Source organism: Drosophila takahashii, chromosome 3L, assembly GCF_030179915.1.
Source record: "Drosophila takahashii strain IR98-3 E-12201 chromosome 3L, DtakHiC1v2, whole genome shotgun sequence".
In the NCBI taxonomy this organism is placed as follows: Eukaryota; Metazoa; Arthropoda; class Insecta; order Diptera; family Drosophilidae; genus Drosophila; species Drosophila takahashii.
In genome coordinates, this window is record NC_091680.1 from 16,211,162 (window position 1) to 16,227,728 (window position 16,567).

The 16,567-nt window shown below is 38.3% G+C and overlaps 2 protein-coding genes and 1 long non-coding RNA gene across 5 annotated transcripts; 2 read left to right on the plus strand and 1 right to left on the minus strand.

Annotated features, from left to right (window-relative positions):
* Positions 1-2,055, plus strand: bc10 (BLCAP apoptosis inducing factor bc10). Its single transcript, XM_017152612.3, has 2 exons — positions 1-148; positions 305-2,055. Exon 2 carries the CDS (start codon positions 388-390, stop codon positions 625-627), a length of 240 nt encoding a protein of 79 aa, XP_017008101.1. The 5' UTR covers positions 1-148; positions 305-387; the 3' UTR covers positions 628-2,055.
* Positions 1,883-12,968, minus strand: Msr-110. Of its 2 annotated transcripts, XM_017152594.3 has the most exons (7): positions 12,768-12,968; positions 12,459-12,562; positions 10,447-10,473; positions 9,045-9,242; positions 4,391-4,635; positions 2,908-4,127; positions 1,883-2,322 (listed from the first exon to the last, which is right to left on the minus strand). In XM_017152594.3, the coding sequence occupies exons 2-7, from the start codon at positions 12,552-12,554 to the stop codon at positions 2,300-2,302; spliced, it is 1,809 nt and encodes a 602-aa protein (XP_017008083.3). In that variant the 5' UTR covers positions 12,555-12,562; positions 12,768-12,968; the 3' UTR covers positions 1,883-2,299. The 2 variants fall into 2 exon arrangements, with proteins under 2 accessions (XP_017008083.3, XP_070071764.1); XM_070215663.1 differs by lacking the exon at positions 10,447-10,473 and having other exon boundaries at positions 12,768-12,967.
* Positions 12,969-13,414: 446 nt separating this feature from the next.
* On the plus strand, positions 13,415-14,856 carry LOC138913138 (uncharacterized). Of its 2 annotated transcripts, XR_011418752.1 has the most exons (4): positions 13,415-13,851; positions 13,907-13,981; positions 14,036-14,190; positions 14,667-14,856. It is a non-coding gene; the product is annotated as an uncharacterized lncRNA (long non-coding RNA). The 2 variants fall into 2 exon arrangements; XR_011418753.1 differs by lacking the exon at positions 14,036-14,190 and having other exon boundaries at positions 13,522-13,851.
* Positions 14,857-16,567: the final 1,711 nt, after the last annotated feature.

Sequence of the window (16,567 nt, forward strand, 5' to 3'; positions counted from 1 at the left end):
TATATCGATATCAGAACGAAATGGTCCGATAGATAACAATGTTTAGAGAATTTTGGGTAAATATGTGATGATTTTAAACGACGCACAACAAACGAGCAAGTAAACGAGTCGAGCACCAAGAGGTCAGCGCCAGGAGGCCCCCGGAGAGGTAATGCCGAGCAGTAAAGATCCAAACAAGACCACTTACAAAATATTCTTGGACTGCTGACGTTTTTGGTCTTTGCCCAGGACTTCGGTTGATAGTAATTATAGAACAATTAAAACTAACCTCGACCCCCCTGGGTTTTTCCTGGGACATTTGCAGGCCGCGCGGAAGACCACGTCAACGATCTCGCTAATAGAACCCAGAACACATAGAACACATCAACCCACCCATCTGCACACAGAATGTATTGCCTACAATGCCTGTTACCCGTGTTACTGATACCGAAACCCACGAATCCGGCTCTAATGGAAACCCACGTGATGTTCATAGTGCTCTACCTGGTTGGGTTCTTCCTGGAGCGAAAGCCCTGCACCATCTGTAGCCTGGTATTCCTCACAGCCGTATCGCTAATATGCTACAGTGGCGTCGGCAACTGCATCTTCTGGGGCAACTGCGAGGGTCATCAGTGTGAGAATGGCTAGAAGATCATCTCCCCCCAGAAAAAACCCCCATAGTCATAGTCAACGAAGAGATGAAGTGCTAATAATAATAATAACTACCTTATTGTGGAATTACGTTCGCGTTGTTACAGCTTTATAGGAGAGAAAGAAAGAAAAAAAAACAGGCGGAGAGGATCAAGGATAAGAGGATACAACTTGAGCAAATCGGTGAAATCAGTGATACAAGTGATGAGTGAGTCCGACCAGGAACAAAGATTGTGTGTTTAGATCCATTATATTATTTCCAGCTCCGTGTATATGTTTTCTTCATAATTCTTTTGGTTATGAAATGTAATTGTAATCAAGCGTGTGTTTTGTTTTTAAGGCTTAGACGAATTTAGTTTTAACGAGAGAAAGCGCTACGAAAACGTATTGTACATCACCCACCCAAAAACCCCTAATCCTTAAAGTCAAAAAGAAAACCCCCCCATCTAACCCACTCGTCAATGCAACTTACGATTAGTCATACTATATTATACACGAGGTAATTGTAAAGAAAATTAAGAGAAACCAACAAATTCACTGCGCATCCTTGCTGAGCCAAAGGAAGCCGCTGACATCGGTTGTTATTACCCTGTCTTGTGCACGTGCAAAATCTGTATATACAAGCATATAACTTACACTGATCAAAATATATATATATATTATATACATAAACTGTAAACGAGAGACAAGCACAAAAATGTAAAAACGAGGAAATGCAGAAGATGAAAGTATATACAAATAAAATTGTTCGATTTTTGCGAATTTGTATGATTTGAGCGGTATCTAAAAACGGAAATGCGTGGAGACGTAATAAAATAAAATTTAAACGATGCTAAGATTCGAAGGATGTTTTTTTTATAGGCTGGGAACCGAAGAATTTATATATGGAAAAGGCTGTACAACTTTTGTAAAATCAAGGAAAATTGGTATAGGTATCGTCGATATATATTTCCCAAGTAAAACAATGGATTTTCAGGACTATCTTTAAATTGTTTAGTTAAATATTTAAAACTCCTTTTTCCCGTATGCAAATTAAAATGAACTTTTGTTTGATTTCCAATTATCCACAATTTTATTCGCTTTAAAATGTGTGTGTGTATATAGTATATATATTTATATAAAATGTACAAATTTCTCTTTGCTGTCGTTGGTTTTGGAATTTGATTATATCAAGATCAGATCAGCTTCAGCATCGTTCTTAATTTACTAACAACTACACATGACAATTAATTAATTAAAAATACGATAATAATTTATGTACAAAAATTTCCATCGGATTTATTTGTGTGAATGTGAAAACAAAACTGTAGACAATTCAAAAAAACTGAAAGAAAAAAAACACTTGGAAAACTTTCACAATTTTCTTTTTCACAGGAGAATATTTTATGTTTCCGTGTTGATTGGAATGTTGTAAAAAAAAAGTTTTAGAAGAAAGCCGAAAGGGAATATTTAAAACTTTTTGATTTAGTTTTGGTGTTTATGTCTTTCTTTTTTTAAAGCTGCTTTAATATCAAAACAAATCGAGACGACTCGGTTACAATTCAATAGATTCTTCGGGTTTAGTTGGGGACATGATGACTCCTTCTCCTAGTTCTTCTCGTTCTATCCTCATCCTCTCGTCGAGATTCGATTCGCACAGCAGCAATCACAGGCGTGGTCTTCTTGTTACTTAAACGGAACGAGGCTGAACGACTGTAAAGGGAAAATGGATTTAATTATTCATTAATCTAAAAACATTCATTTTTTATATATTTTTTATTTCTTCCTTAATGTATTTATTGCTCATTTTAGTTTTTTTAATAACCGCAATATCTTGTCCCAAGATTAATTACATTTGTCAGCATCAATTAATGGTATATTAACTTTCAAATCTGGTTTTAAACGTAATTCAAGTTTTTAGAATATTTCTAGTCAAACAAAAAATGTGAAAAGATAAAAAATATAAATTATAATGACTTGATATCAAGACTCTAAATTGCAAAATTGATTGATAAATATTTATAGCTTTTATTAAATTATGTGATGGACATTTATTCATTTATCATTTACTATTCCGGTTCAAAGCGTAATAATATTTTCGTTAATTTCTAATTTACCCCCAAAAAAACATGTACACGTAAAATCGAGATGGCCATGTAAATTTCATATCCATATCGTTTTTACCTTGCCGCATATCAAATTAACATTGATCTTAAATAATGTAAAATTAATCTATGTTTCATATAGATTTTTGTAGAGTGTACTAAAAACATATATATCCAAAGAATAGGTACTCACAGTGAGGTCGCTGGGACTCCTCGGGGACAGCGGCTCCTCCCTCCATGGCCTGCATCATGGGCACGGGAATGCGGACGGGCTGGGCCAGACTGCGGCCATAGACCATGCGGCCGAAGGGCAGCTGCTGGGGCTGATCGGGCATGGGCGGGGTCATGGTATCACGTGGCTGCTCCGGCAGAGGCTGCAGGATCAGTCGCTGGATGCGCATCTGGGGCACCTGCTGTTCCTGCTGCTGCTCCTGTCGCTGCTCCTGGCTGACCTCCTGGTTCTGTTCCTCCTGCTGATGCTGCTCAGGCTGGACGGTCTGCTGTTGCTGCTGTCCGGTGCTTTGTGCCTCGGTGGTGGACTGCTCGCCGGAGGCGGAGACATCCTCCTCGCTGCCCTCGCTGGACTCGGCTCCCTCCTCGGCGGCCAGGCGGCGCAGCTCGTCGGTGATGCGATCCTCGGCCATGCGCTGAATGTTCTTCAGATCCTCGGCGGTGATGCCCACGCGCTGCAGGGCCATTCCGAAGGGCATGGGCTGGATCTGGATCTGGGGGGTATCACGCTGCTCCTGTCGCTGCTGCATCTCCTGTCGCTGTTGCATCTCCTGTCGCTGCTGCATCTCCTGGCGCTGCTGCAACTCACGGAAGGGAATCTGGACGGGCACATCGTCGGCCACATGGATCTCGCGGAAGGGGATCTGCTGCATGTGAATGCGCACGGTCTGGACCTTGGGCATCTGCGACTCCTCGGAGGACTCCATGCGAGGAGCCTGCATCACCTGTGGCGGCATTGGTGGGCGCATGGGCAGCTGTTGGAACGGAGGAGGCAGCTGGCGGATGATGATGGGTCCCTGCTGCTGCTGCTGATGAGGCAACTGCTGGTGCATCTGCATGGCCGGGGGCATCATTCTCTGTGGCATGTGGGTCAATGGCATCTGGTCGGGAATGCGACCGAAAGGAATCGGCACACGCTGGAAGGGAATGAACATCGGTCTCAGGGGCTCGCTATCCTCATCGGAATCCTCCTCCTCCTGCTCCCGCTGGCGCTTGGCCTCCTTCTCCTCCTTATCCTTCTCGTCGCCGCCGTCGCAGAAGATCGAGATCCGCTCGCCGGTGATGCGGGCCTTCTTGGGATCCGTGGTCAGGTTGACTCCGAACGGCAGGGCCACCGTCTTCGAGGGCGAGTCGACAATCTCCTCGGCGTGCTTGCGCTCCACCACACAGTTCATGCGAGATCTATAGGGAATGGGAAGGATTTTATAGATTTAATGTCTAAAATATAATAGGAAAAATTTAAGACCAAATCTTCTCACTCGAGAAAAAATGTTCTTGAAAACAAGGCGAAATCTCTCTCAATTTTTTTTTTTAGGTAAAGCGATCTTGATTTAGAGGTAGAAGTTATCTCGCTCTTGCTTTTCGATACCAAAATATTATATTTATATTTTTAATATATATTATATACTATTTATAATTAAATTAACTATATAACTAATCCTTACTTCTTGTTGTTGCGCAGAATAGCGGCAGCCAGGTCACTCAAGTCCAGCTCGAGTGGCATTTTGCCGGGATACTTCTGCAGCTCATCGGTCTCATCGCTGTCGGAGTAAGAGTTATCCTTGTCGGAGTGCTCCTCGGCATCCTGGGTGGCTTCAGTCTTGCGACTCTCTGGCTCCAGGTTCTGCAGTTCGGAATCATCGGCCGATCCAGCAGTTCCTCCCAGCAGGGGCTCAGCACGGGGAAGTTCCTAGAAATATGAAGAATATAGTAATTAGTATTAAACGTTATTTTGAAAATTAAATAATTTTAAGGCTAATTTTAGAATTTTTCTTGGGCTCCCTTTTCCGCTATTATAAGCTATAAAAAATCTTACATCATTTTTTAAGCAGATTAAAATTGAAGTTACAACTTTCAGTCTTAGATCATGTTATGTGATTTTAAATCCCCCAATTTCCCATCGTTTTGTATCGTTAAATTGACAAAGTTGTTTTAGTCTCTCAACTGAAACTGAGCTTCGGTCTTGAGGTTTGTTTTCGTTATTTTCTTGACTGCTTTTTGCTGGTTTTCTTGCCAGCTCTTCGTGCTGGAAACAATGAGGGGCATAGACACAGACCCCCGACCCGGTGGCAGTCATCGCAGTCAATTGCCCGGCGGAGATGTGACCCCAACCTACATACGACCGAAACACACAAAAAAGTAAAATGCCATCGGAATAAACTTGTTGTTGCTGCGGCTCGAGAAGTCTAAACAAAACAGCAGCGAAACGGCAACGAAATTACATAATCGACGACTCGAACAAATGGTTATATACCGAGTGGATCGTGGCTAAGCAAAAATTCATGCCCAGCCGCAATGGCCGCCGCAGAAATAAACAAACGAAAAATAAATTTAAATTATATGAGACTCATTAATGCCGAGCCGCGAACGAGGGGGAGTTGGGCGGAGCAAAAGCGGGATAGGGGTGATTTCGGATAATGTTTTATATATCCGGTTTGTGGATGGCTTATTTTGCAGGTCACCGTGTACTTGACAAAAGAGGTTGACATTGAAGCAAGACGAGTTCTCTTCGGATTTCCTCTAGATGCTTGAGTTATGTATTTTGTTTTAAAGATTTTTAGAATAGGAAGTTTGGATTGATAGAGCTGAAGGATATGTACTTCCCCTTCACTTTTAAAATAAAGAATTCAACAGAGAAAAAAACTGACAAAACATCAGATTGATATGTGCATATCATTTTGATATGAACATAGATTTAATCTTATCTGATTTTAAAATACTTGTTTAAAAAATTCTGTACTTGCTATTTTAAAAGAATATTTTTATGACTTTTATGAAATGATAACATGTCAAGATGATATGGTTAAATCATAAATTTGAGTTTAATCATATCGGCTTTTTATTGACAGACCCTATTTCATGTCGAAATTTTTTTCTGGATAGAGAATTAATATTTTCTCTTTTCCAACTTCTTAAATTTATATACTGCCATACAAATTTGACTACTTCCAGCTTTAAACGCAAATTAAACAAAAATTTCCACAGCTTCTCAGAAAAACCGCACGTCTTCAACTAAAACCTGTCTATATGCAAAATGGACCGAAAACTGAGTCAATCTTGAGTCATGTGCTCCCCGGCCAGGTGACACACAATCCGTAAATTTCACTTTAAAATCATATGTGTAAGAGGAAAATAGCAGAAAAAAAACTGAAATCGAAACCAAACCCAACCAGTTCAGCAAACAAGTTCGCTCAATTTGATTGTTTATTTTTCGCATTCGTAGTTGATTTTCAAGGCCAGGCGCGTCTGGAGATAAGATCTATTATAATACAATGAGAACATTTGTCTGCCCCTAATTTGTTTATTGCGAGGGACATGTGGGGAATCGACTCGAGTCGCATTAAGATGACAATTAAATGATTACAAATTGAACGCTCTGTGCAATTAAAATGACAGACAAGCGTCCGAAAGGCAGACGGTAGGCATTTAATTTGCAAAACTTTTATTTATAGCCCCCGAGTGACTGACGCACGTCAGTCGTCGTCGTCGGCGGCTGCAATTGTAATTCTAGAGGCGGCTCACGGCAATTTCTTTAGGGAAATCATCCATAAAAAAAATCCATTTGCTTAGCCGGCATAATAAGTTTTTCCTCTCCGTCGTCGTCTGTCTTCTGTCCAAGTGCCAAACGATTTTGCACAACAGCAGATAAATTATATTTACCTATATGCTGGCTGCCAGTATGTCGGTACATTACATAATCGTCAGGCCAAAAAGCATTTGTTTTGTCAAAAAGAAACAAACAAACAGAAAAAAACGAAAGACTCAAGCGCGCAACTTGCCTTAAATGGCAAACAGTCAACGGCAATGGCCAAATCCACAATGGAACTCAGGTCTTCGGTCTTTGGTCTCTCGGCTGCTGATGGCTTTTTGTTGGATGCTTGGGATGTTTGCCTGAAAGGTTGTTCAGTTTGCTTATATTTTTGGTTGGTACCAATCGGCGCCAGCCGGCAAAAGAAACCAACGAAAAAAAGACAAGGAAAAAAACCAAAAAATGACAGCAAAATTGCATTATGGCCCGGCTGTTGCAAGCGATGGCCACGTGAGAAGATCTTCATCAGCAGGAGATATTAACGCAAACGGAGGTGTATGAAATTGCATTTTGGGAGGTGGAGGATTTATTAACTGCATTTGGATTCTGGGAAAAAACCATTAAGGCGGAGAGGTCTTTAAAAGGCAGAGCATTGACTCCATTTGATATTCTTAAGAAAGTAAGAAGGTCTTATAAAAACCATATATTTTAGGAATTGTGATCTCATAATGGTTTAAAATCATATTTCGGGGATATGACAGTTAGATCTATTATATTACTTTAATAATAATTAATTAAAATATTATTAAATTGGAATCTGTTTTTTTATTATATAAATAGTATGTAATTTACTCTTAACTTTGCTGCAACAATGGTTCATTAAGCTGGCTATGCAATTATTTGTAGCTTTCACTCTTATCCATGAAATCGCAGCACAATCAAATTAATTGGGCTCATATATTCCGATAATGAGACTTTATAAAAAGGTGTATTTTTTTAGGAGGGTTTGGCTTTTTAGGTGATCGCTGATCACATAACAATTGCATTCAATTCAACAGGGGGAAGTTGCCTAGGGAAAAAATCACTTTCACGATTTTTTGGAACCATCTCTAGTTGCAGCTGCTCTTTCAGCTGATGATCTCTGGCATTTCGGATGCCCCAGCAGCAACATCAGCAACACAGCAGCAACATCAGCAACAATTGCTGCGCCCACGCCCGCTTGAGTGGATTTCGGTTGTATCTTTGTATGTGGCTTGCAACATGCTGTTTTGTTGCTGTTGTACGTACTACTGAATGCTGCTTTCACTTTGTCTGGCATTTGATTCGCAATTGTTTGCTCTCTGGTTATTATGTCGCAAGCTCCAAAAGCGAACTCCACCATTTTGGTGTCCACTTAAGCGTCAAATTATGGGAATTTCGCTTGATTGAATTTATCGTTGCATTCGCTGAGTTTTGCTCGTTCATTCGGTTTACATAAGCCATCTGCACTTCGGGTTGAATAACCTGATCAGTGATTATAAACTCTATGCATAATTTGTTTCATTTTGCACTTTCCATATCGGCTAATTGAATATTGATGACACGAATGCAAATGATTGGACCGTAAGTCATTAAATTTGAATTATGCTCTTTGCCCAGTCATCCAGTCGTCCAATCATCAATCAGCCTTTTTATATCCATAGTTTTATGGTGTGTCTATAAAGCTGTTTTTTTTTTATTTTTACGTATAATGGCCATTTGGTTACGCTTACATGCGTGAAATTTCTCAAGGAAGCAAACAATTGAACAGTTTTTTTGTTGCTGTTACATGTGAATATGCGAAATTGCTTTAGAGGTGCTTATTCAATCACTTTTGATCGAATTGGCAGTTATGTGGCAAGATTTATATATAAAGAAATGTCTAGGAAACGTTTAAGCGATATTTGCCAATAATTGTTTCAGTGATTTACAGTCACTTAAAAGTTGAGTGAAGTTCAATTAACTTTTCATTTAGAGTTGTCAATTTTTACAATTATAGAAGTATTTTCAATGTGCAATTCATAAATAAATTTAAATTATTTTTAATGTTTATATTTAAAAAGGCAAAAACATTTTTGAAATCGGTACAAAGTCATTAAACTTTCCAGTAAAAGCAGTTCTCTCCAAAGGAAATTTCTACTAATTGAGCTAAAATAAATATATCATATTTCGTGTATAAACAGACACAGTGCCTGTCTCAAGTCTGCGGTTCCATGGAACTAATAGCGCGTGCAGTCAACAACATTTCAGGGAAATTACACCGAGTCCACACGAACGGCGAATATTTTTCGGCTACCACAGATTATACCTACATTTTCCGGTAATTATATTTAATTTGGCTTAATATTCGAACTTTTTTTACTTTATTTTGGGAGTTCACTTCCAACCGTGGCGTGTGCAGCCAAACGATGCGAACCATTATTACCCAACTATATAATTTTAAGGCCCAGAGCCCGAACACGATACCGATCTGCCATAGCAGCGGATCATTGAAGCACAACGGATTGTACAGATTGGTATATCGGTTTCAATATGCGTTTTATTCGACTCACCTTGCCCACCTGCTGCAGGGTTTCGAGCATCAGCTCCTTTTCCAGCACCGAATCGAGGGCCTGAACCTGATCGCAAGAGGCCTTGGCCTGCAGATAGGACGAGGCCAGGATGAAGGATCCCAGAATGAAGGACGACACGATGATGGTGAAGGCGGTGATCTTGGCGATTTTCACCGAATTCGCCTGACGCTTGTAGGCCTAGAAAATACAGAAAATCATATTAGTTATGAGGTTTTGTCAATGCAGTTTTAAGATTTAGTTTTGTGTGTTTGCCATTTAATATTTCTACGTGCTCTTTTGTCTATGACCTCTTTGTGTGTCGGTTTTTTTTTTTTTCAGGGTCAGGTAAAAGCGCCGACCTTACTCTACAAAATACAAAATACTCTTTAACGTGGCCAAGCACGTTTTCCCCTTCAAAATGATTAAGTTGCAGAGAAGTTTGAATAAAAAGTGCTGGGTGCGAAAAGAGTTTTGTGTGTGACTTACAGTTTATTTACAAGAAACAAGAAAGAGGTTCTAAGTAGAGCTTGAAAAAAATCGATATTTTCGATTCAGTATAAATATCAAGAAATAATAAACTGTCGATATTTTTAAGCTCTAGTTCTAGAAAAGGCATGCAATTTCTTTAATACGTTGTTATCAATGGGTTTTTAAAAGTAATGATTTAAAAGTAGTACACATTTCTCTACGCGAAAGAGGTGACTCGAGCGAAGTCGTTAAAAAGCTCAACAGTCAGCTAAAAGATGCGACATGAGGTAATAAACAATAAGTGATTGTTAAAAGTTTTTGGCAAGTGTTCATAAAAATGCTTTAATCAACCAAACTGCGTCTTAGATCATCGCAAATATTTGCCTTGCCAGCAGAGTTAGTCCGTGACTAATGTGTATGTACAGAGCTTTCGGCGTAAGGTGCAAAAATTTACAAGTGGATGCAAAAAGCCGCAAGACTAGGAATAGGTATACTTTAATGTGAATTCCGCATTGGGGATCTTCGATTGCATAACAGGAAACCCACCGCAACATTGAGGAAATGGCAAGCCCAAGAGAAAACTGAAGACGAAGAGTCTCTCAAAAGTGTGGGTGCAGTCAGGTGAGGCCGCTTTTTCTCGGTTATATGTATATCTATACCTTGTTTTTTTTTCTGTTTTTTTTTTTCGAAATGTGCAATGTTTTTTGTTAACACCTTTACGTGCGTGGCTGGCGTGGCCCCAAAATGCAGTTGCGAAAGTGAGTTGTGAGTGAGCTGCGATCGGAGTGAGTGATCATCATCATCAACACCAGGCAAAGTGAAGTGGAAGTGAATGGATAGCCTGGCACTCTATTTTACTCTACTCTACTTGATGAGGTTTTAATTTTTTTTTTTGTGATGATTTTTGTGCAGACAAAAGACTTGAGCGACAAACCTGATGATTAAAGTTAAAAAATCCCATCTGTGGTTGGTTTTGAGTGTTGTTTTTGTGTGGTGGCGAGTGCGGGGGAATAGAAAAAATTTCATATTGTCAATCACGGTTTCGGGTTCGTTTTGGGATTCGGTTTTTTGCATTCACATTTTTTTTTTCAACCAACGAAAGAAAAACGATTTTTGTGGTTTTTGTTTCGAGTGTTGTGCACACACACACACATACTCATTAAGGTAAAAGTACATAAAAACAAGAGAAGACAAAACGTTAATAATACTTGAGGTAAAAAACCTAACACTTACGACTTAAAAGGTAAATACTGCACAAAAGGGAAAGCTTTGGGCCAAGGGTCGATTTGTGAAGGCTAAGACAGTGCTATTGACGTATTGACGTAACATATTGATTGATGGACTGAGTTATTAGAAAGGTCAGACTATCGCCTCTTTATATCATATCGAAGTCATTGGCTTGTATTAAAGTCATTGAAATATTTATTTTTATTCATCAAAAATCCAATGTAAACATATTTTTTATTGAGTAAATAGTAATGATGATAATTACATTTACTGATTTACTGATTTTAAAGCACTGCGTTTTATGCCTAATGGGGCTTCCTAATGGCTTGGTTTACAGTCATTAAGATCCATTAAAAGCGTTTAAAAATTCAACAAAAAACTGGTAATTATACAAATACTTTATTTTCATTTTCCATAAACAGTGAAACAAATAGGTTATTGCCTTTCTGTATATATTTTTAATCTAATCTTCGAACTTCACTTTTAATACCTTGACCAATCAGGTTTTCAATCTTTATTACTTCGCCTTAATAAAAGTGTGCACTTCAATTGAGCCTGTTAGATAACTATTTGCTTTCACTGTGCCGCTGGTAAGGCGATAATAATGGGAGGGGAAAACCCTCGCGTGAATGGTACCGCACAAATCATTTTATGGCTGATGCGGATGCTGACGGTTGAATGCCAAATGCAAAATGTACAGTGCAATTTATGCAAATTTTTTTTTTAATTTAACCCACACACAGACAAGATTACACCCAGATATCTAATAATTTTCCATATATTTATATACTTATATATATATATGGTATGGCAGGGAAAACAAGTTGAACGAGTCAAAGTACCCAGCGGTGGCGCAGTCTATATAGATATGGTGTTTGTTTAGGGTTCGCGTTATTAGCGTGTCGTGACTATAGCGTTAGAGCTCTCCGAGATTCGGATTGAGGCGGATTTCTATTTGTCCAACCATATCGGATACACAGATCCATTCACACCTTGCCGAGAAACGATCATGGGTATGGTTATGGGTATGGGTAAATCTTGTATCTTGCAGATACAAACGACTCTGGACTATCCCAGGGAAATGTCAGGCCGCAGAAAAATTGTCAAAGCCGCTCACGTTGCATGCGATTCCCTCTCGGCTGTCAGACAATAATAATTTTTAAAATTGCACATTAATAGGGGGGTTTTGCAAATTGCTTATGCATGCGATGCAGACTGATTTGGTGAAAATGCAGCTCACGTTTGCAGCTGCGTGCAGAAAAAAGTCCGCATTGCGCATACGCTCTGTGGTCCGTCAGCGGATGCAATAAGTCAAAGGGTGACCCTGGCATTTTCTAACCCACTTGGCTGCTGGCCAATCAGCGTTCAGCGGGTCAGCTAAGCAGAGAAATATAGTTGGGGTTTTTCCCTTAAAAAAAATAGACTAAAAACAAAAGATGAATACTATAAAAAAAATATAATTTTTAAACGGATGTTTTAAGGACTTTTTCTCGTAGTATTAAGTCTAGATAATATTTCATTTTAAAACAAACAAAATTTTACGAATTTTAAGAAAAATTTTAATTGTAATTTCCCTGATCATTAGATTAGTTTCGGTTCAAAACAGTAATTAGAGCTACAATTTTCCGAACAAAATGTGGAATTTGGCTGTAATTAGTTTCGCATTTGTCACACACAAAGAGAGTGGGTCTAGCTAATTCGGGGCTTCACTGTACTCACCGGTGGCGGTTCGCTGGCGGTGCTGTAGACCTCGCTAGCCGCATAGTCGGGCTTCATTTGCACGGTAGCCATCGAGACGGTATCCTTCTCGGTCATCTATAGCACTACAAAATATTGGGGAACAATCGGTTAACTCTCGGGAACTCGAAATCCGTTAAGGTATAGAAATCCAAGCAAGGATAACTGATGGCAAAAACAGTTTGTATTTCAATTTAATGGCACAGTTTTGTACACTTTCTTTCATCACTTTTCACTTGCTTTAGTTTTTTTCCAAGCGTCTTGTTTCTGTTTTTATTTTCCTTCACTTACGTAGAGGATTTTCCAAAAATTCGACCAAAAGTAAAAGGAGTTTTGTTGTACGTATTTTTGGGTTGATTTTTTTCTGCGGGTTTGTCGGTTTGAAAAAGTTGCCTGGCCAACTTTTCAGCAGGGGGGATTTTTGGCCTCTGGAAACTTTGGAATACTACGTCTTTGTTGTACGACTGCCACTCGCCGTCTGAAGCCACAAACGCGTTTCGTTTCAGATTTACCAGATTTAAAACTTTTTTCAAACCAACTGCGACTGCGGCTGCGGCAGAGCGGTCTCGTCTCTCACACACACAGACAAACCAAAACCGACAGAGACAGCTGCACGATCGACACAAAGCGAAAATACGAACGAAAAACAAAAGTTAAACTAAAATAACCCTGTAGTTCTCAAGGGGGCCGGTGGCACTTTCGGGGTAGAAAAGGGATCGACCACCCAGTGGTCCCTTAAGGGTCAATAGGTGGCGTGTGTATTTTTTACAAGAGCAAAAGAGTTATCGGAGAGGGAACACTTCTATGTGAACACTTCTATATGAGTTAAAAAAATTGTAAAATGAAATTTTTGACAACTATATAATGATTTTAATAACGAATACAACTTTATTTTGTTTATATAAAAAACAAATTTAAAAAAAGTTAAAATAATAAAATAAAAACTTAATAATGAGATAAAATAAAATAATAAATGATAGAATTTTATTTCTTTTTATATTATTTATATTTAATAATGAGCAATTTAGCTGCAGCAATATTTTTAACAATAGCGGTGGTTCAGTAGCAAAACGTTTTCTTTCCTTCCATAACAAGCGGATTTTATTGGTGCTTAGATATATAAAATAAATATATAAGTACCTAATTTTATATACATAGAACTAAACAAAAATAATATTAGCGAATGTTTTTATTGCCATCGATTATACGATATCGGTAGTCGCAATATTAATCGTAACGGATTGCCATAACTACCCAACCCCGCTACCATCACTAACCCAACGTTTGCGCCAAATTTTGTAAACATTGTATTTAATTTGTCTTATTGTACATTTAAAGTGTTATATTTTGTTGTGATCTGAAGTGTCGTCAACAGGTGAGTAACACCATGAGTTGTGCAAGTGAAATACCTAATAATGTGTGATATTTAGCCATGAACAGCAACAGGCACATTCGTCGATTTGTTAAAGAGGAGAAGGAGAAATAGTGGTGCAAAGGACTCCTACGTAAGTCTTTTTTCTTTGATATAAATATTTTAGTGAAATTTTCTTCCTTTTTAGATTAAAGCCATGAGATCGTTGTTGCTGCCAGAAGGGGGTTTAAAAAACTTGCGGAGGGTTCTCACAGATGAGTTTGTTGTGGGATTTAATGTTAGGGGCCTGTCTGGAAAAAAAAGCCGTAAACTCCTTTACACATTTCTATGGTGCACTTCACGGTAGGTTATTTTTATAACTGTATTTTTTATAATACACTTAGTTTCTTGATTCAATTTCAATCTATTTACTTAGAATGCCATCTGTCTTTAATCCTATTTCTTTCTGTCTTTTTCTGCTTTTCACTTTTAAAACATGGTTTGATGTAAAGAGGCTTGTATAACAAAATCGAAAAATATATATTTAAACCCATGCAGAGGGAATTATAATTTAGTCCAGAAGTTTGTTACGCAGTAAAGGAGACCTTTTCAAACCTATAAAGTAAATCCATTTAACCATGTCCGTCTGTCTGTCGGTTCAAGTTTCAAAAGCGAGAAATAAATCTACATTGAACTGTTGGTTATTCTTATTTTATATTTATGCTTTTCTAGTCACAATTTTATACCTGAAAGCTGCAAGGGTATTAAAACTTTGGCTTGCCGAAGTTAGTTTCTGTTCTCATTTTATTTTAAAACACTAAAATCTTATTTTTTTTTAGATATTGTTTCAGAATCTGGTAATGCAGAAATATTGATTCCCAAGGCAATTCAATTGCAAAAGAAACGATTTTTTAAAAATAAATTCAAATCAAATAATAACAACAATGAGGAACTCAACAAAAACGTGTCAGCAGAGGAATTTGTTCAATAAATATAAATTAAATAAATAGAAAAATTGTCTACTTATAATACAATAAATTAATTTAACAAAAAGTATTTTTTCTTGGGAAGTTTCATAGCATCCAGCTTTTTTGGTATTGAAAACACCAACCCCATTTCATACCCCTTTTGGCCACAAAAGGGACCGATAGGTGGTCCCATTTAATACCCCTTTTCGCCACAAAAGGGACCGATAGGTGGTCCGATAGGTGGCCCCTTTTGTGGCGAAAAGGGGTATAATATGGGACCACCTATCGGTCCCTTTTGTGGCGAAAGGTAATGCAGAACTTCGCCATATGACCACCGCCTAGGACATGCCGTGGTAAAAGTGGATAGAAATTTACATTGCGGGTGGTATGAACGGGAGTTAGTCCTAAGCCCCCGGTGTATGGCGATTTCGCTAGTTCGGGACCAGTCCCGGCGAACTACAGGGAAAAAACAAAAAAAAAAGTCAACAATAACACACTCAAGCTGGCTGGCTGGCTTACTAATACATTTGCACTTTGTTCCAGAGAGTTCGGGTACAGTAATCACTCACGAATGACGTTTCTTTGGTTGCAGTACATATTTGGCTTATGGCTTAACTTATAAAATATTACAAAATAAATAAAAAAAAAGCAAAAACTGATTTTATTTTTGATGAAATAATCAATGAAATTAGATTTTAAATTAAAAAAAAGAAATTTGTTATCATACAACCTACAAAAAGTGTAAACTTCATTTATTGGTTTCAATAAAATTCCAAATAAAAACGTCTTAATCTTGTTATATTATTATACCCTTGTAGAGGGTATTATAATTTCAGTCAGATGTTTGCAACGCAGTGAAGGAGACGTTTCCGACCACATAAAGTATATATATTCTTGATCAGCACCAATAGCCGAGTCTATCTAGCCATGTCCGTCTGTCCGTCTGTCCGTCTGTCCGTCTGTCCGTTTCTATGCGAACTAGTCTCTCAGTTTTAAAGCTATCGCGATGAAACTTTCCCGAAGGTCTTCTTTCTATTGCAGGTAGTACATATGTTGGAGCCAGCCGGATCGGACCACTATATCTTAAGGCTCCCAAACAAATATAAGAAAATTCATTGTAACTTTGTAGGAAGTAGGCGTTTTGATTCTTGACTACTTAAAAACAAAATTGAAATAAATCGAAACGCTGAATCTGGAATCCCTGGAACTGCAATGAGTGAGTATTCTTTTATCTACAAGGGTATATAAGCTTCGGCTGGCCGAAGGTAGCTTCCTTTCTTGTTTTTAAAATACTTTCCTTGTTATTTTTTAATTTAAGAACTCGTATGATCATATTACATGTTATAAAAAGTAAATAATTAGAAGCTTATTTACTTACTAAGTTTTGTTCTTATTAAAACAAGGTTCCTATATAAAATATAACTTTTTTTAAAAATACAGAGTCCAGTTAATCGTGGGAAGACTGTCTGTATAGAAGCCGAGCTCAGGTAGAGAAAAAGCTTTCGGCTGCTGTGGACTCTATAATTCAGATACACACGTGATTGTGCGTTGACGCTTAGCAATTAGCCGAATGCGAATTAAATTGAATTTAAAAATAAAATTATATTAAATGATTTAATGGCTTGTGTACACACAGAACTATTTTTAGAGCCTTTGTTATTTGACAATTGTGCCATTTTCCCCCCTTCAAACGATTCGCCAGGCATTCCCTTAATTAGACGCGGCTAGCGCATTTTAAAACCAGAACCAAGCAGAAGTTATGCCCCCATGTA

What these genes read in the sequence shown, in the direction of transcription:
- Msr-110 (XM_017152594.3), bottom strand. Translation starts at nt 12,554, where the DNA reads ATGACCGAGAAGGATACCGTCTCGATGGCTACCGTGCAAATGAAGCCC. An exon ending in CCGCCAGCGAACCGCCACCG is followed by an intron (nt 10,474 to 12,458) that starts GTGAGTACAGTG and finishes AACCAACCACAG; the next exon opens with ATGGGATTTTTTAACTTTAA. An exon ending in CCCTGCAGCAGGTGGGCAAG is followed by an intron (nt 4,636 to 9,044) that starts GTGAGTCGAATA and finishes TCATATTTCTAG; the next exon opens with GAACTTCCCCGTGCTGAGCC.
- bc10 (XM_017152612.3), top strand. Translation starts at nt 388, where the DNA reads ATGTATTGCCTACAATGCCTGTTACCCGTGTTACTGATACCGAAACCC.